The following is a 20,727-nucleotide window of genomic DNA, read 5'->3' as shown; positions in this document are numbered from 1 at the left end:
ATGATAATAATAACTCATCTAGAAAGCGTTTTCTATCAATTATTACGAAACACAAGATTCTCAATCCGTAGTAATAATTTTTTTTTTAAAAAAAAGGGAGAAATATTTTGTTTTGTTTTTTTTTTTTTCCTCATCTTTTATTCATCTCCTTACAAGAGAAAAGATGAGCAAATTCATCATTGAATCTATGACAAGAGATGGGTAAGATATAAATGGGGAATTTGCCAAAAAAAAAAAATATAAACAAGAGATGGGTAAAAGATAAATCTGTAACACTCATCATAAAAAAAAATAAATATTTGATACTTGAAGGAAAGAGTCATGTTACACATAATTTTTTAAACCATCTCTTTTGCAAATTCACTATTAGATTTATAAGACCCATACGTGAGTCTCATAAATCCAATGATAGATTCACTCGTTCATTGTATGGAGATGAGTGAAAGATAAAATGAAAAAAAAAAAAAAAAAAAAAAAAGGGAGGAAAATGTTTCACGTTTTTTATGCCTTACTAACTTTTTTTGGTAAAATTCATATGTATGCTTTCACTAGTTTTTTATTTTTTATTTTTACAAAAAGAAAAAAAAAAAAAAAAAAAAAACCCTGTATTAGCTCTTTCTAACTATCAACAAATTTCCCCTCAATTTACCATTGACTTGTAATGACTTTGCTCATTACAAACTTACGATCCCATGGAAAATCAATTCATAGTAGTCTTCGCTCATTCACACATGATTCTGCGTGCCCCATGCTATTTTTTCTTTTTTCTTTTTTTAGGAATTGTGATAACTTCATTAATATCGAGCCGCATGCTATTAAAGGTGCACCATTCCACCATTTCACCTAGCAGCATGTTGCTGTCCAATTTCACATGATTAATTTCTCATTAAAATGATTACATTTGTAAACTTCATGTATTAAACATCACTTATTATTTAAGCTTTCACATACATTCTTTTTACCTTGATGTGACAGAACTATATGCAATGAAGCTAGACAATCGAAAGCCGAACTATATGCAAAGAAACTAGAAGATTGAAAGCCGATGGCTTCCTTTGTTTGGTAAAATTTTATTCTCATCTCTTTTGTTTTTTTTTGGTTCTCAAAATAAAAATATTAATAAAACTTAAAACACAAAACACTCAAAACTACTTTCATCTCTATATCATATCAGAACACTTTCAAACGAAAAACAAAAAACACCCTCCAAAACGCATTAAAAAACAGAGCCAAGGTTACTATTTGGCTTAGAAGAAACCACACCCCAAAGTGGGGGTGAAAGTCCATGGATTTGTTTTCAAGAATCATGTTAAGGGGACAAACAATAGTCATTAACCCAAATTCACTCTCTCTCTCTAAAAAACAAACCTATTTTAACCTACTTTTTGTTTCCTTGGGGGTTGGGGAGTGGCGTTCTTTCATAAACTTGAATTGTAACATTCTTCAAGCAATAAATTCATGCTTATTTCTTTGACATGACAGTAACTTGAGCATATTCATCATCATCACCTAATTCCTTAAAGCAACATTTTGAACACTTTCTCTAGTTGCACAATGCAAGTGGCGGATGGCAAACAGGTACCAATTGACTAAGCCAATAATAACAACAACAACAAAATCAGCATCTCGATGCCAATGTAATATCCAAAAAAACTCCCCTTCTCTAGCACTACATCAGTTGGGAACACAGGCTAGAATACTTCACCAAAATTCTCCAAGTTGCCAAACCCAAGACATAAGATTCAAAATGGCCTTCCACAGACCAAGAACATAAAATTGTTACATCAAATGCATATAACCTACCTTACATTCTACTTTTCTCCAAGGCAATCTAACACCTTAAAAGGGAAAATTCATCTAGCATCATCTTACCTCTTAAGTGCGTGAGAATCCTCTTGGACATCTTAGAGGGAACAATAATCAAATTATTTTACTATGAGGGCATCACGACCAGGCCCAACACCAATGTAATGAATGGGCACCCCAACAAGGTCTTCTATCCTTTCCACATATGTGCGTGCAGCCAATGGAAGGTCAGCATAATTTCTGACTGAAGAAATATCGGTCTTCCATCCAGGCAATACTTCATATTCCACCTACACAACATGAGAACACATAAATCAAGAAGCCCCCCAAAAGTTCTAAAGCAATAAAGAGGACATCAATCATTTTACAGAACTCAGGCAATCAAATATCAGTTTTAACAATATGAGAAGTCACATATAAAGCTCCACCCTTTTTCTTTGTCCTAAACAATGCTTTTAGACTCTTGACGAGGAGAGGGTAGGGTGGTCTGATGGTGTAAGGTTAACAAAGAACTACCCTCACAAGGCCGTATCCCTGAATACCTAATCTGGAATGGCTTCCAGTCCACGGCAAGCACAGTCAAACCAGTACCAAAAAAGAGCTAATGGATTTGTCTATAAGTAAACATATCCCCAAATATAAAATTTGATAAGGGGGCTTGGGGGTGGGGAACTTGCCTTCAATTGCTCAAGAAGACGAAGATCTGCAGGGAATGATTTAATTAGTGTACCATCAACATGTTTATAAGAAACCCCCAATTGAATTTCAGGGAGATCCGACAACACATCAAGCTTGGTGAGATTCAGTGATGAAAATCCATTGATCTGGCAACAGTATTTCAACGCCACAATATCAAGCCAACCACAACGTCGAGGACGACCTGTAGTGGTGCCAAACTCCTGACCCGCAAACCTCAAGAGGTCACCCCCTTGTCCCAAGATTTCCGTAGGGAAAGGACCAGAACCAACTCTTGTAGTATAGGCTTTCACCTGCACAGGATACGTTCAAGTTAGGAACCTCAACTGGCTATGTCAAACATTCTTAATTTATTTCAAGTGCAATATTAAATTTAATAAAGACTATGGATACCATCTTTATAGAAGATGTTTTGCACCATATTTATATCAAACCCATAAAAACATTAAAAGGCAAGAACTTTTTTTCTAGCCTAAAGAAAAAAAAAAAATTCTTCAAGAGGTTAGATTTTAAGGCTTCAAAAGTAAGGAAAAAGGGGAAATAATCCTCCAACTAAGGAGAAAAAGTGAGCGACAGAAAATCATCCACTCACCACTCCAATTAGATCGCCTACTACTCTTGGAGCAATTCCAAGACCAGTGCAAATCCCACCAGCTGATGGGCTAGAAGAAGTTACAAAAGGATAAGTTCCAAAGTCAATATCTAGCATGGTTGCCTGACCGCCTTCGACCAAAATTTTCTTCTTTTCTGAGATGGCGTCGTGCATGACATGTACAGTATCAGCAATGAAGGGCTCCAATCTCTCAGCATATCTCTTGTATGTTTCAACTTCTTCCCTAAGCATTTCTGGGCCATAGTTAAAACCTTGGAATCTTGAAGCTGCATCTGCCAATAAAAGATCAAGCTTTTGAGGAAAAGTATCCATGTGCCTCAGGTCACCTACTCTAATGCCATTCCGGATAACCTTGTTTGAGTAACATGGTCCAATTCCTCTCTTGGTAGTGCCAATGAAAGATTTGGCAAGCTCAGCCTCTCTAAGACCATCTACTACTTGATGGAAGTCAAACAACAAGTGAGCACGATCAGACACCAGTATCCTTCCCTTGCAGGGAACCCCATTGGATTCCAGGCCATCAATTTCTTCAAACAGCCCTGGAAGATGCACCACAACTCCATTCCCAATAACACAGAGTGTATCCTCATTAAGGATACCTGAGGGAACCAGGTGAAGGGCAAACTTCTTTCCCTCTGCATTGTAGATCGTATGTCCAGCATTAGCCCCACCCTGACAAAAATAAAATAAAATTCAAAGCTTTCAGGGAAAAAGAAATTGCAATTAAAAGACATATTGGCTGATCAGGAACCACCAACTTTGGTCAACCAATTACATGCCAATTACAAACATGTAAATTGTGTCAAGCAGGGTGTTTCAAGTAGATTCTCAAAACCTAGTTCCACTAGGAGAAGGCAGGGACCAACATAGCACGCCAATTAAGAGTGGTTTCCCATAGATGGACGGCTTGTAAATGATTTAGAACCAATCAAAATGGTTAGTAGGGCTGCTCAAAAAGCCCCCGGGCACATGCACCTCCTACTTAGCATACCATGATAATACTAAACAAGACACCATTATGGACCTATTCTTTTTGTGATCCACAAAAATCTATTACCAAATGCAAGCATGCAGGTGTTAAGCTTAGCAATGCTGCCGCAAGTATAGATTAAAGAAGGGTTACTATTAATTTACAACATGCTCCACTGAACAACAATAACATGAAGAAAAAACAAACAAAATAAAACACCCACCAAATATTTCATTGTTCCGGTGAGCATCATCATTAGCCGACCAATGCCAGATACACCCAAATATGACGCATGGGTCTGAACCTAAAGAATAAATAGCATGACGCTACTGCTAAGCACTACGCACAGCCCCTAATCTGAGAAATCCAGTTTTAAAAAGTGAATGACATTCCTTTGAGATATTCTAAAAGACTGATAATAGATTTAGGCTTATTTGACTACTTAGACAACTCCATAGGATCGCCCCAGACATAGGCCAATCCTCCCTATGCCCAAAAACTCTGATCTACTTCTACCCAATTACTCTAATGCTGAAAAATCACAGAATTGCAAATGTTTGACTATTGGGTTTATTGAAGTCATTAAATTTGTATCAAATCACTACCAAAATCAATAAGTACACGCATGTATATGTTAGTATGTGTGAGTGAGACCTGACAACGAGCAACGATGTCGAAGTGCTCGCCCAAGATGTCGACGAGTTTGCCTTTGCCTTCGTCTCCCCACTGCGAGCCCAACACGCCCGATACCTGACTCAGCGACGCGATCCGGCTCGGCGGTCCCTGGGTGCTGGTGGTCGACTCGGCCACGCTCAGCGACGCCGAGGCCGCCACGGAGGAGCAAACGACGAAGTTCGGGCGGCGAGGAGGAATGGTCCTGCGCTGGGCCCCCAAGAAGGCCCACCGTGGGCCAGTGACGGGCTTGGGGTCGACTGCGAGGGAAGAGAGGTTCATGGCGACAGCGCAGACGCGGACAAAGAGATCGAAAGTGAAACGAGAGAAAAAAAAAAGAATCCAGGAAAGTGAGAAGAAAAAGAGAGGGCTTTTAAAGGAGACTAAGTTCACCTGCAGGTGACGTTATTTGGAATGCGTTGCGTGCACGCCGAGTAGCCGACACAGTACAGTGAACTGGGTCAGTCAGCAAGTGGGAAAGTAGTGGGTCTCTGTCACCTATCCCACGATTGGATAGGGTTTTTCTCTGTTTGGAGTACTTCTCCGATTTAACTATATATATATATATATATATATGCGTTTTTTTTTTTTAAATAGTATTAAGAAATTAGAAAAAAAAAAATTATTAAAAAAAATGTGTTTTTCACATAATGTTGTAATAAAATCCACTTTAATTTTAAGGAACATCGAGATGAGTTATTTTATAATCAAAATTTTATTTGGCTGTATTTGACGGTGTAGATAATGTCATATTATTTAAAAATTTTAAACCAAATAACATCATGTCTACTATTAAATTTATTAAATAAATCTTAATTATAGTTTATGAGACACATGACAATTTTATATATTGGATTAGAATAATTTTTTTCAACTCAATTTGAAGAAAATTTATTTTAATCACCTTTTAACGGGATTTTTCTTATTTAGGAGTTTTATTTTTATTTTTATATATAATGTATGAGTAGTGTCATAATACCTCTAAATTGTTGTTCATTGTTATTAGCCCAATTGTATGGAATATCGTCTCCAAATGGTAGCTCAATCAGCTATGAACCATGTCTCATAAAGTGGAGGTTACTTCGAATCCTCATTTTCTTTTCCCCTGTGTGGACATGTCAAAAAAAAAAAAAAAAAAAAATTATATGAAATATCATTTGAACCTTTTTCATCCAATTCATAATGTTGGTTCTCCTATAAAATGGTAAGAACAAATTCTTACTTTGACAAGGACATTTGCCTTATTTGGTGGGAGTTTATGGGATTTAAGGAGGATTAAGATTTAGGGATTTTTTACACGATACAAATCTAATATAAAATTAGCAGGCTAAAATTTATGGATTTAACCCGTTTAATTAATTAAATAGATTAAGTTATAATTGATCTATATAATTTTATGACAGAAATTTCCTCCAAACTAGTTTGGACAAAATTTCCTTCAACCTACTTCAATAGGCGCCAAATGTCATCTTTCACATTTTTTTTTTTGTTTTTTATGGACACAGTTTTCTTCTAAATTGGGTTGAAGGAACTTCCTCCAACTCAGTCTATAAAAATGACATGTATCATTAAAACATGTGAGATGCAAATGTTTTTTTAATAGTGAGAGCAAAGTTGAAATAAATAATATTAAAAACTCATGTGCATCTCACATGTTATTGAAAAAAAAGGACACGTATCATTTTTATAGACGAGGTTTAAGAAAATTATTTCAATCTAGTTTGGAGGAAAACTCAGTCATTTCTTTTAATATTTTTAGGAATCATTCTAAACATTAATTTTTTAGAAACTCAAAGATATTGAATGACACTTATCACTATATTTTGGAATATGTTTCGGTTTTCATCAATGCAATTATATGAGTGTTTTATTTACATTCTAGAATTCACAGCGAAGTAAATTAGTAGGCATTGTAAAATTTACAGTCTTCAATTACCAATTTAGTTTTAGTAGGCATTGTAAAATTGGGTTTTTCAAATCAATTTGTCGCATAATTGAAGTTGGGATATGATTTCTATCTTTGGATTAACTTTTTATTGCAGTGAGACAAATTAAATTGTAATATGGGATAAAATATGCAAGATTCTCATAGCTACCAGCTTATATCTCTATACTATTTATATTTATTATTCTAGATTTAATTTACATTAATCTCTTCATTTATATTTATTATGTAAACTATTAATTATTATTAAATTTTATTCTAAGATATTGTGAGAAATTTTCGGTTAGAACTTTGGTTTTAATTTTTTTCAAGAGAAATACTACACTTATCAAATTTTTTCCTCAAAAGTTGGTTCTCAATTGATATGTCACAATCTCTTGTGATTTATTATTTTAGGAAATGTATCACTATTTCATGAGATGGTAGTACATCACTTAAGAACTAACTTTTAAAAATCAACTTAAGACGCAAGATTCATTTGTCCGAGGCAAGTGAGTTCTGCAACTCTTCTCTTAGGCTTGTACAATTTTTTTGTTAAATTCAAAAGGCAATGATTACCTAAACACGTTTCAATTGTACATGAAACTTTACATAAAATGAATTGGCCATGTTGGCAACAAACTATTGAGCAAAGTTGTAATTGTACGTATGAAAGTTTTCCATGATATTCTTGGATCTCATGAGCTCAACAGTAGTAATCTTTCAAATTGAGAAAGGCCAACGAGAGGCATGAAATCAAACCGTACGTGCTTAATGCATTCCATGTGTTCTTTGGCAGAAAATCCAATTACAATAAATCCAGGGATCATAGGAAAATTTGAGGCACAAGAAGATAGATAATCTGCTCATGTCCCCAAAGACATCATAATTTTGCTTCCACAAATGTTTATGTAAACAAAAAAATGAACAAAAATAATTGTATGACTTAGCTTATTCAATTGTTTCCCGAATAAAATGAACTGGAAGAAGATGCAAATATGTATTCACATGTATGCATTAATCTGGAGAAAAAAGGAAATTCTTTATCTGTCTCTTTGAATTACAAAAATTGGCTTTAGGCTGGAATATCAATAAGAGAACTTGATTTTCAGGCGGTGTATAACTAGCTGGTGAATGTTGGAGCTTTGAGGTGCTTCTTTGAATCTGGACTCACCAGAAAGACAAAAAGAGAGTAGCCATGTCTTCTTGTGTTATAGCTCATGAGCCCTTCAGCTGCAGAAATCTCTTCAAATTGACCAAAGTTCTTCAGTTGGTTTTTATCAAACATTCTCTAGGTAACCCAAACTCTTTTTCTAGATGAACAAGTCGCCTCCAAGGGTCATTATGTAACTTGTAATGCAAAACCTTGTTATGGCAAGAATAAGGTCAGCAGATTCAGAAAATAGACAAGCAAATATGGAAGTCTTGTGATTATATTCTCAAATACTCAGAGTATGGATACTGTGTATATATATGCTCAAAATTACATAAAAATCAGAATTCATGTTTCTCAATGTCCAAAATTGCATAAAAATCATCTTTCTATTTGGAAGAGGAAGAAGTATACCTGTACAAATGTTGCAAAGACATCATCTTCAATTAATTTCGAGAACTCGGCTGCCCAATCCTCAACGCGGCCAAAAGCAGATTTTTGCCTCGCAGCTTCAAGCATAATAGAATCACGGTACAAGAACCTCTGCCAGGTTTTCCGCACATTGGCCAGTTTGTATTCTATTTCTGTCTCATTGAATCCCTAGAGGAAGCAAAAGGACACCACCCTGTCAACTTAACTGCCAAGTTTCAATTGAACATTTCTTGATCCCAATTCAAATTGAAACATTAAAAGAAATACCCGGAGAATCTTTATCATATTTGGAATTTCATCTTCACTTATCCGAATGGCAAAGCTATCGTAGTTGAGAACATTTTCATATGGCAGGAAAATCCCATCCTACACATGTAAAAGCAAAAAAGATTATTTCATTAAGGCTAACTACCCATCATATTCTAAAATGTTGTTTGAGCTTTGATGAATGTCAAACTATAAAGTTCCCGTACGAGTGTGTGTGTGTGAGCACATCCAACTAACAGGGAGACAAGGTTGGCCTGAGAGAGGCTTTTGTTTCTCTTGTGAAACTTTTCCTTCTCCTAGTGAAAGCCACATTTCTCTCACCCATGAGAACCCTGGGGAGGAGTCCTCCTTCCCTGACTTCTCTTCCTCCCACTTTCTTTCCCCTCTTCCCTCTCTCCCTCCCCATTGCCTCTCTTTTATTTTTCTTTGTTTGAAAGCCATATCTACTTCTCTCTGCCGCCATCCACACACCTCACCATTAGTTCCCACGGCCTCTCCTCTACCCCCTGTACCCCACCTCCACTGCACTTGCAGTAACAAGCGTGCATGGTGCAAAATGAACTGAAAAACCAAAATCAGCTCCACAATGCTTACGCTTTTTTGACAAGTAGGATATATTGACAGAACTCAAAAGCCCCTCAAACTTTAGAAAACTACTAATTAGGATGACCTTATGCAATTTCATAAAATGACAAGAAGCGTTGAACAGCCACTGTTGAAACAGATTTCATGAGCAATAATCTATAAGATGGTTCCTAGAGCCACAACCTGGCAAGAAGCTTGCCACCAATGAACAGCTAAGCCAAACTCATTATTAAATGCTTATATGTTCTATGGTTGCCAAGTTGGCAGAGAAACGAGATACAAAACCACACTACCTGAATGACCACAGGAATGCACCCTTGCAGAATACTGTCTTCCATACGACCACTCCAACCATCTCCAGGAAATACCCCACAGAAAACAGAACTGGCTAAATCCTCGTGATAATTGTCAGAACGTAGTGGTGTGACAATTACATCTTCTGCATGCTGTTTCCCAAGCTTGCCTTCCTTGTTAGGGCTTGATCCAAACTCTTCTGCTATTTTCTGTCTGATACCCATACTATATCTGCATATACACCACCAGACTATTTATTATCTCTTCTGACAATATGTATTTTAGTAACTGTCCATAGAATTGGAGATTCAACCAGCCAACGACACAACTAACTTGACCACTCAAAACACGCTTGTTAAACATGAAGCAGAAAGTGTTGATTTATAAATTTATCAAAATGCATAACTTTATGGGGGAAAGAAAAAAGAAATTGCAACAATAACATTGCCAATTTTGACACTCTTAATAGTAAGTCCACATGCCATTTGAAACCAACTGACTATTTGACAATATTCAAAACTGCTCCAGTTATCTTACGTAGCTTCTGGCCTTCCCCTTGGGTATGCTGGTCCTAGATTTCCATTGAAATAGAACAGTGTCTTTCGCTTCTCTCGGGGCCTGAAAATGAATCATTGAAAGTTCCGTTGTTCACCCACACATATGGAAAATTTAAAACAGGTTTGAATTGTTAGACCAAGACAAACTAATAAAGCCAAAAAGATGAGACAATGCTTTCAGTGAAATGTGTACCTAGCCCAACGTTTTGAGCTTAATGAAATAACGTCAGGATGTTTCCAAGCAGGGAGCACAAGGTCTTTATCAGCTTCGAAGCATGGGTGGTTGCCCCTTCTACTTGAAGGAACTCTATCCCAATTGTCAGCCCAATAGGCTGTTGTGGAATTTTTATGCTTCGAGTTTGTGTTACCCCAGTGTGCCAACATCATGCTACTCCATATCTCCTTAGGGGCATAGCAAGCACCTTCATCCCAGGAAAATGACTGTCTTAAGATATAAAGGGAACTTCATTATGTTAAGCTCGGTATAACACTCTATCACAAGCAAAAGACAAAAATCATTCACTTTCTCAGCTTTCTCCATGCTTACCCAAATATGGTCTCTACCTGATGAGCGATTCCAGTAAGGAAATTGCTCAGCAATGTGATCATAAGCCTTCTTATAAAATTCCAGAGTGAGATAGCTCCTCAAGCCCAAATGGTCCTGAAAAGTTAAAAATCCTATTCACATGAGGATGGAATCACACATACAAGTGAACAAAACCCAAACATACAAGTGAAATGTGGAATGTCATTCACAAGCACCCACGCACACCTAAAGTTTCTTGTTAAGGTACTAAATGAAGGTTCTAAAGGTGAAATGAAGATTGAATAGAATTCCTAAGAAGAGACAAACTCTTATGCTATTTACATGTGTCAAGAAATATCAAAGTTCATTTGAAAATAGAAAAGGCAGGGAGTGGGCAATGTGTATCATCCATCATCCATCATCCATAATTGTTTGTCTCAAAAGGTCAACTAAAAAACCATACGTATGCAGAAAGACACAGGTATGCACACGCATGGGCGCGTGCGCACACACAAACATACATGTGCATGCACAAAGAGAATCTAACTCACATGTACCTATGCCCAGAAAAAGGAAAAAAGAAGAAGTCATGTATACATAAAAATAGAGAGAATATATATAATCATATATATTTTCTATATATGCAACAGCCGCAAAAGGTGTACCTGCATGCTCAAGTGAGGAGCATCATCTGCACGAGTTATTATACATGCATCAAGGACAGGAACAAAGAAAAAATCTGCTTCTTCGCCATTCAATGTTCGATGAGGACTAGCTAAGATACTTTCATAAAGTGCCATCTGCATACAAGTAGTATTACATAACAAAAAAGTTCTAGGCAATGCTTAATCTCAGTTCAAGTATACCTGAGCGCCATACAGCTGATCTGTCCACAATGTTGCGTTCTTCTCGTCATATATTCTGTTTACACACTGTAACTTAAAATGGCGCCCCTACAACACTCAAAAGATTGAGAAACATGAGAACTTGATATTGGCATCTATCAAGAAATCACAAATTACAGCTTATCCTGACCTCAAGGAGAAGGCTGTTGAAATCTGGAGGCAAGTCATAAACATAAATTAGGGGCCTTTTCTTTTTCACCATAGCATTTAGATTGACAACTTTCCCTGTGAGATGTATATCATCAGGAACATTAAGCTGTGCTGGTCGAAGCCATTGGGGCCACTCTCTTACAGATGATATAACAGATGGAATGCTGCAATCTATTCCATACCATCCATTGTCACACTGAGACATACACCAGCTTTAGTTTAGGAAGTAGAAGCGACAATTCAGAGAAAATAAAAGTACACAGCATCAAAGTAAATATGAGTTAACATGAATTGTTTAAACTTCAATGGCCATAAACAGTGAACATCAATTAAATATGATGGGAAATCAAATTATACAACATTTCATTTCGTATTATTTATTTTTCTTTCATATAATTTATTAGTTGAGGGATATGTCGAAAAATGTCGAAAAATCATGAGTATCATGAATAACTTTTGACCAACTTACACTATTCCCATTCACTTCTTTAGTCGATAGATATAGAAAGATGGTAAAAGAAGTCTTTTATCTCAAAAGCATATCAGAAACCAAAGATTGATAAAGTACAAAAAATAAAAACCATTACCTGACAAAATCCACCCCGGCAATGCCCATGTCCAGAGCATTGATTAATACAAGTGCATAGCACGGGCACTTCACAGAACCGCCCCAAAAGGCAATCATAAACGCAGTCACATTCCTCTTTGAATTTTACCTTTTGGGCATTAGCTTCAGCTGGATCCACATTACACCATCCTGGTTTGCTACCATTGGTCGTAAAAACATCCAGGTCAGCTTTCGCCCAATCAGTCAGTTTGGGAGCACCAGGTTCAGAAGGTAAGCTGCCAAGATGTTAGGTAATTGTAACCTAATTAGCATTTTTGCAACCAAGGAAATATGCTGACAAAAGCATTTGTTTGGAATTTGACTACACTTACTGCACTTTAAACCCACATGCCTCTGGCACTGGACGATTTGGGTATTTTGTGCCTTCCCCGCAGAAGCACATTGCCCTTGTTGTGTCACAATAAGCAGGGCACATTGAGACAACCCATCGCCCATATGGTTCTTTTGGCGATTTTGGGTAGTTGCATTGCAACTGCAGTCTTTCGGAGCATCCTTCTCCTGTCACAGCAGCAGACATAAAGCCAATAACAATATGATTGATCGGATGGGAACATTAACTTTGATTCTGGGTGGACAATGTAAACTTTTAGAATACTAAGAAAGAGTAAGTGCTGTTCAAATAAATAAATAAACACAAGTTAAATTTAAATTTTAAAGATGGAAACATGAGACTAGAAAGAAAGGAGGAAAAAGAAAAAAGAGAGAATACATCGATTGTTGCTGATGGTTTCTTCTCGGTGATTCAGTGAGAATACATCCACTGGCGCTAAACAACAAAGATGATGACAGTTTGATAATTGACTAGAACTAAAATCTACATTTCTTAATTGATGATTTAAATCTATAATATGTCAGATAACACCTTGATAGCTTTAAAGTGAAGAAAATAAAAGAAAAAGTATATGTCCTAAAGCAGACTAGTTAAGAAACTAATTCCATCAACTATAAAAAATTACTCATAATAATAAGTTAAAAATAACTTAAATACTCCCAAAGTTAGGGTCTAGAAAAAGATTTGAATGTGTGATCTTTCATTTGACTTTCACCATTTCCTTGAACAAGTAATTGGCTAAAAGGCTGGTTACTAACATCTTATATTTGTCAACTACCAAAACATCTTTAATCTTTTGACACTAACATGAACCAAAGAGAGAACACCTAGTATGTATGTATTGTAAAGCCGTAAAGGTTCTCATGTTTGATTAATGAGAAGCCACGAACATCAAAGGGACAAAAGATATAGTTATTCCATTCATGTAAGCGTAAATCATTGAATTGTTATGTTTTAAAAATCAACTTGAAAAGCAATCTGTCTGCAGATTCTGTTGCTTGAACTGGCACACTTCATATCATCGATGTATTTTATGAGTATATCATAAAAGTCCAAAAAATAATATCACCATGAATAATATAATAAATTGGAACAGCGGCATGTTTTCTTTTCTTCTAATTAAATGCAGAAGGAAAAGCTAAATGATACTAACCACTATATCCATGAAAGCACCGGCATTGTCCTAATTCACGATTACAAATGCCTTGACCACTACAGTCATTCTTGCAGTTACTTCCACCTATTATCTGCAAACAGAATATGAGTTATAAAGAGACATTTACTTCCAAGGTGCAACTCAAACTGGTGTCAGCATTAATCCTATAAATCTAAAGAGGCTGCACAAGCACTCACACAAAAACCTAAAGACGTGTATTATATGAATTAAGCATTGAATATGAAGTTGACACTTCAAAAAATTAAACAGTAAGCGAAGTAAACTCTTAACAGCAAAATCATTTCTAATCACCTCAACAGTGCTGACTTCCTTAGTAATAGAATCACAACCAGAAAGCCACCTCCCAACCTTGGCCTTCCATGGTGCACCGCGATAGATAACCTCCTTGTGTAAGCCAGCTGGAAACCTATGGTCTAAGTCAACTGCTGGCTGTAGATCTTCAGATGATCCATTAACTGGGATACAAAAGTTCTGGGATTGCCTTAAGAAATCAAAAGAAGACCCCAAAGGAGACAGAAATAGATTAACTACTGAAACCAATGCCACAATAGAAGCAATTGCTGCTGCCAAAGACCATGAGCATTTCCACTTCTGAATGGATAACATATCTCAAAAGCCTCTTCCGTGATAACCTCAGAACTAATTGCGTGAAATTATCACAAAACAATCCTTCTTCTTCACTCTCAAGCTCTGTATAAGCACCTAAAAAACAGAAACTAATCAGCCCTATGACAAACACAAATATAGTATATATAATCAGACACACAAATCCACTTTCTATCATCACTATTCGGGCAAATATTGGTATGTTAGACAACCTCAAAATGCTAATGCTTCAAATCAAACCCAATCCCTATGTAATGCTCAAAAGAACTGGTATACATTTGTAAAATAACCTCATTGAACAGGAAATGCTAAATAAAACAGTGATAAACCAGTCCCAAATTCCAAGGAGTAAACGAAATCCGATTAAAATCATAAAGTGACCAAAACCCATCAACCCAGATCATAAAATAGATTGATAACACTTGAGCTGAGCTAAATCCACTCCTTTAATTAGCAACACCATATACGAAGAGATTTCACACTAAGACATGAGCATTTCCAAAGAGGGAATAGCATAGAATCAATTACCAGCAACAAATACATAAAGAAATCCAAATATTCATGATAATCAAACCAAAAAAAAACTCATGCAAATGGTTGACTATGATTATGTTTTTAGTAAATAGAGAGCATTCACTAACCTTTTTATATATGGAATGACTGATTCCGAAAGTGAAGGACCTGAACCGTGAACCAGAAGATTCCAGGCAAAAGAAAACTATGAAACTGAAAAAGGATCCTATGAAAGATTGAGACTTTAGAGAGAGAGAGAGAGAGAGAGAGGAAGATGGTACCAATTGAATAAGATGTACTCTGGGTTTTCGCCAAAACCCAGAATTTAAAAAATTGAAGCAAAAGATTTAAAATTTAGGAAAATGTATATGTATCTGAGGAGGGTGAAGAGAGAGAAGGGTCGAAGCAAAAGCCGCCAAAGCTTTCGCTGCAAAGGTTAAACCAACAGAACATAGCCTGGCACTTTTCTGTTAAAAACTAAAAATGACTGTTGTTACCCTTTACATCGTCGGTTTGTCATACTCGGTTAGAGGCAGAGACCGTTGAGTTACAAACCGCTATACTGGGCACTTGTGTCAATTCGACGCCACCAATATTCATAAAGATGAAACTTTTCTTCTTTTTTTTTTTTTAAAATACCTTTTATTTATTAAAGGGTTCGATAAAAAAGTTCAAGGCGCAAGTCAATTAAGGGAAATGTTAAAGTCCCAACTTATTTGTTCAACTTTTATCTTATTTTTTTATTTTAAAAAATAAATAAATAGCAAATGAAAAAAATGTCTGTAGCAATAATATCTATTTTTGGTCATTCTTTTATTTGATATTTTTTAAAAATGAAAATGATATTTTTTTCATAAAAATGGTCATTTAAAAAAAAATGATATTTTTATGAAGAAAAATATCATTTTGTAATTTTTAAAAAAATACCATATAAAAGAAGGACCAAAAATAGATATTATTCCTTCACACATTTTTTTTTCATTTGCTGTTTAGTTTTTTTTTTAAAAAATAAAAATAAAAAAATAAAGCAAAAGTTGGACTTAAGTTGGGCAAATAAGTTTTTTTTTTTTTTTTCATGTCCGCACAAGATGAGGGAGGGGGATTTGAACTGGTAACTTCTACTTCATTAGGCGTAGTCTCAGTCAATTGAGCTACTTCTTGGAGACAATTGGACAAATAAGTTGAGTACCTATTATTCCTCCTCAATTAATTAGAGATTACGCCTCATAAAAGGTTATTAGTTCAAATTCTTATTCATTTTCATTTATTAAAGTGTTTGATAAAAAATTATAAGGGGTAGCTCAATTAATTAAAGATTACGTTTCATGAAGGTTCATTAATTCTTGTTCATTTTTCTCTCCTCGCGCAGACATGTCAACAAAATTTGTTTGATAGAAAAATATTTTCTAGAGAATATTTGACAATAAAATCATTTATTTGATTTGTTCATGTTTAGGGTATTTGGGATTGATATGAATATTTATTTCAAACAGATCAAAACAAAGAAAAAAAGCATATTTAATATTAGAAATTTAAATAAAGATTCTTTTTATATGAAATGGAGAAACTTATTTTAACATTCATGTTACTTTTAAGGGAAACTTTACTTACGTACCCTCTAAATTGTTATATTTTTTGCAATTTTCTCACTTATTTTAACATTCATATTATTTATTCCTATAACAAAAATAAGATATAAAAAAATACAAATAATATTATAAAAATTTAACAGAAGATATCATTATTAACTATTTATGTCATTTCATATTTATTTTAATAATTAATCCATGCGATGCAGATGCATAATAGTCCAATCAAGGCTATTGTCTAGATTCATATACATGAAAGCTGGCTGAGGCAATTGCCAAATGCCAATCAACAATCCGCATTGTTTATTGAAAGTCAAAGGTTCTTTCATCTTAATTTGCTTTGTTCTAATAAATAAATATTTATGGTGCTGCTATATACCTAGTAGATGCACATCTTGTAGAGACTCCAATAATTAATCTCAAATTACAACCCCAACCTCTTAAACCTAGTTTTAAGGCTAAGCCTAAGCCTAAGCCTAACCCTAATCCCAACCTTTTAAACCCTCCTGCTTTGGGATCCGGCTTGTATGCTGTAGTTAAAACTACAGCATACATGCTGTTAAAAGATTGAAGGGTGAAGATTTAATTAAAGTAATTGAAGGGTTTAGATCTATCATAATAAATACCAATAAATAGATGAAGTGATGGATGAAAGAGAAAATTAGTATTTATAATGACAGATCTGTGCCCTTCAATTAATTTAGTTAAATCATCACCTTTCAATTTTTTAACAGCATGTATGCTGTAGTTTTAATTACAGCATACAAGCCAGATCCCCTGCTTTGAACATAGCAGTTGCAGATCTCATTTCCCATTTCCATGGATTCTGGAGCTCTACTGTCATAAACAACCTTTTTGACCCAATCTTGTCCTAAATACCTTGACCAAGTCTTTAACAAATTCTCAAAACCTGCTTATGAGGTGAAAAACCTTGACCAATTCTTTAGCCATTCTCCTGTTAATCCGCCAATTGGAAATGTTTTGTGGAGTTATGATTGTGTGTATCTTTTTTATTTACTTACTAATACAAGTTATGGTTATGTGTCGTTTTGGTGTAATTTTAAATAATCTAGAGTCAAAGTTCTTTTCTAAATTGAGTTGAATGAATTTGTTTCAATATGCATGTCCAAAATACATGTAATTTTCACATGCATTTTGAATAGAGTATGTAATTCTCACATATATTTTTAAAAATACATATAAAAATCACATGCATTTTATATCGGACATAAATTTCCCACAAGCTGGGTTGTATGAGTTTCCTAGAACCCAGCTTCTAAAAGTGATATGTGTCGCTTGGCATATGAGAAACACGTGTGTGTTTTTTAATAGCATGAGATTCTCACATTTTTTTTTTTTTTTTTTTTTGAAATTAAAAAAGAGAGAGTGAAAGAGAAATGCTATATACCACATTTTTATTGAACAATTATTTGACAATGTTGATATGATAGTCTCAACAAATCCTATGATTTTTCTTTATTGTTTAATAAGGTAATCTAAGGGTTGGTTGGACTTGTCACACTGGTATGATGAGATAGCACTACAAAAAAAAAGGTTTTTGTTGACCAATAGTTTATGAAACCTTTTTTGACGTGTTAGTATTGACGTGTGTGAAAGGTTAATAAGGCGGGTGTCAAAAATTTCAATTTTTTGACGTGCCAATTTTGACACGTCAAAAATTACTGATGTGTCAGAAATTGACACGTCAATAATTTTTTTGACGTACCACTTTTTGACACGTCACTAAAGTTTTAAAAAATTAATAATTTTTTTTAATAAAATCATAATTAAAAATAAATAAATAAATAAAATTCCGGAAGTTTTTTTCCAATTAAATTTACTTCATGTTTAATTTATCATCAAAAATTCAGTTGCAACTTAAAACCCATATAACTCCCTACAAATGTTGAACACCCATATATATCTAACTATTGAAGGAAAATTCCCAAAATCTCATCATGAATTCACTACACAAGTACTCCGATCTCTAAATATTCGGTAGAATTTCCTAAAATACTTCAAACCCCCAAATAATGTGAAAGAACAAATCTAAAAGTGGGTTGGCAAATTTAACAAAAAAAAAAAAAAAACTTTTATATAAGAGACTAATAGATATAGAATAACTCAAATTCAAGCATTTATACCTTAAAATCCCCAAATATTCAGGCCCTTCCCTTCTCTCTCCATTTCTCTTTCTTCTTCACATTTTCTCCTCTTCTCTCGCAGGTTCCTTCTCTTCTTTTCTTTTATTTTGTTTAAGCTACAAACAAGGGAGGTTGGCGTGACAAGAAGAAGAAGAAGAAAAAAAAAAGAAAGAATATATATATAAAAGTGAGAACCAAAAGACAAGTAGAAAGAAGGAATTTGGGAGAAGAAATTAGTTGAAAGGAGAAGGAGAAAGGAAAGAAAATAAGGAAGAGATCTCATCTAGAAGAGGAAAAGAAAAAAAAAAAAAAAATGACAACTTATTTGAAAAGGAAAACTGTGGGCGCACACTAAAGGAGAAAGAAAAAGAAGAGGGAAAAGGACAGAAAAAAGAAAAAGGGGTCCAGCTGGTCTCGCGCCTTTTCGATAAGGTTTCTTGATGTGTCACATGTGGCACATCAAGAATTTCTTGACGTGCCACATGTGACACGTCAAGAAAGTTATCATATAATTAAAACATTCAATAATTTTTATTGTTAATTAATAACCATATATATTTTGTTACCTAATATTAATTATTTCCAAATAAATTAAAGAACACAAATTAAGTGCATATATATAATAACCATATATAGTGAAAGCATTGCATAATTTTTATTATTAATTAATAGCCATATATATTTTGTTACCTAATATTAATTAATAACCATAAATTAAAGAATTCAAAGCACATATAATAACCATATATAGTGAAAGCATTGCATATAAGAGACAAGAGCATTAACTAGTTTTATAAAATTTTAATGGGTTTGAATTTTTTTTTTTTTTTTTTTGACTGAAATATCAGTTTCTCATTAGAACATCACTGAACTAGAGCGGAAGACTCTAGCAATAATAAATCACTTATACAGTCAGGTGGTTCCTGCCACGTATTATTTAGAGCATGATGTGAAGCATGCTTAGCTAAGACGTGGGCTACATTATTTCCTTCTCGCCTAATAAAAGTCATCTTCCATCGAACAAAAGACTGGACCTTAGCTTTTAAATCGTACTTCTGTCTTCTTCAGCACTATTAACAGCATCCACCACCGCTTTAGCATCTCCCTCAAAGTGAATATTCCGAAGAGCCATAGCCTTGTTCAATTTGACCGCCATCAAGGCTGCATAGGCTTCTGCAGCTAAAGGGGTTAGATAGCCCTGACGAGACATGCACTTAGCCAATATCAGCTGCCCCCTTTGATCTCGGATCACCACTACCCATCCCATGACGCCACGCCTTGGTTCCATGGAGGCGTCCCAATTCACTTAAACCAGCCCGGGTTGGGCAACCTCCACAAACCTGGAGAAGCATCCACAATAACTGGAATAGGTGTCTCTCGCTGCACCAAAGCGGCTTGAAATTCTTCTATCGCTTGGGCAGTCCTCCGAACCAAGGTCTGAGGTGAAATCATAGATCTTCCGAAGACTACATCATTTCGTCTCATCCATATACGTCTGACCAGTCCAGCAAACTGAACCATTTCCTCCACCGAGCACTTGTTGAAAAGGTTCTCAACCACCAGCCTGAAGCTCGTTCCCTCGAAAGAGCTCTTCTGAATTTTAGCACACCCCAAGCTCCACACGTCCATTGCAGACGGAAATCGCCACAGAATATGATGGGTAGACTCCACCTCCAGTCCACACAAGGGGCACGAAGAATCAGAAACAATCTTCTTATGGCATAAATTTTCTTTTGTGGGCAATATGTCATGACTAGCTCGCCAAAGAAATTTTTTTTCTTGAGGAGGAATCGGCAAAGCCCATAACCTCTTCCAAAACAACATGGATCCCTCTATTGACGAACATCCAGCCTTGCCTCTATTTCGCACCTCCTGCTGCAAATTGTATGCACTCTTGGCAGAGAACTTACCATTGGCCGTGCCTCGCCATATCATAGTGTCAGGTTGGTTCGAACAGCTTGGTGGGATGGCCAGGATCAACTGAACTATATCGGGATCAAAGATGGAGACTAACAACTGATGATTCCACCATTTCGGCTCCTATTTCCAGCAGCTCACTAACGGTAGCATCAGGATCTAGAATTTTCAGGGGAGAGCTAATCCAATAAGAGCTATTGATGGGAAGCCACCGATCATGCCAAATCCTTATGTTAGAACCATTCCCCACCCGCCAAATCAGTCCTTCCTTA

General features: G+C 35.4%; 2 protein-coding genes across 3 annotated transcripts; both read right to left on the bottom strand.

Annotated features, from left to right (window-relative positions):
* Positions 1–1,555: 1,555 nt before the first annotated feature.
* Positions 1,556–5,118, bottom strand: LOC132161616 (adenylosuccinate synthetase 2, chloroplastic). The gene is made up of 4 exons (XM_059571775.1): positions 4,740–5,118; positions 3,095–3,787; positions 2,484–2,795; positions 1,556–2,096 (listed from the first exon to the last, which is right to left on the bottom strand). Exons 1-4 carry the CDS (start codon positions 5,037–5,039, stop codon positions 1,926–1,928), a joined length of 1,476 nt encoding a protein of 491 aa, XP_059427758.1. The 5' UTR covers positions 5,040–5,118; the 3' UTR covers positions 1,556–1,925.
* Positions 5,119–7,544: 2,426 nt separating this feature from the next.
* LOC132162575 (uncharacterized) lies at positions 7,545–15,211 on the bottom strand. Of its 2 annotated transcripts, none has more exons than XM_059572831.1 (15): positions 14,934–15,211; positions 13,978–14,388; positions 13,663–13,756; positions 12,490–12,676; positions 12,138–12,393; positions 11,531–11,746; positions 11,362–11,448; positions 11,161–11,295; positions 10,517–10,630; positions 10,163–10,410; positions 9,950–10,030; positions 9,412–9,643; positions 8,534–8,632; positions 8,249–8,434; positions 7,545–8,046 (listed from the first exon to the last, which is right to left on the bottom strand). In XM_059572831.1, the coding sequence occupies exons 2-15, from the start codon at positions 14,290–14,292 to the stop codon at positions 7,948–7,950; spliced, it is 2,349 nt and encodes a 782-aa protein (XP_059428814.1). In that variant the 5' UTR covers positions 14,293–14,388; positions 14,934–15,211; the 3' UTR covers positions 7,545–7,947. The 2 variants fall into 2 exon arrangements, with proteins under 2 accessions (XP_059428814.1, XP_059428815.1); XM_059572832.1 differs by having other exon boundaries at positions 13,978–14,376.
* Between the last annotated feature and the right edge of the window lie 5,516 nt (positions 15,212–20,727).

Source organism: Corylus avellana, chromosome ca9 (genome assembly GCF_901000735.1).
Source record: "Corylus avellana chromosome ca9, CavTom2PMs-1.0".
NCBI classification, from domain to species: Eukaryota; Viridiplantae; Streptophyta; class Magnoliopsida; order Fagales; family Betulaceae; genus Corylus; species Corylus avellana.
This window is presented reverse-complemented; position numbering and strand designations above follow the sequence as displayed.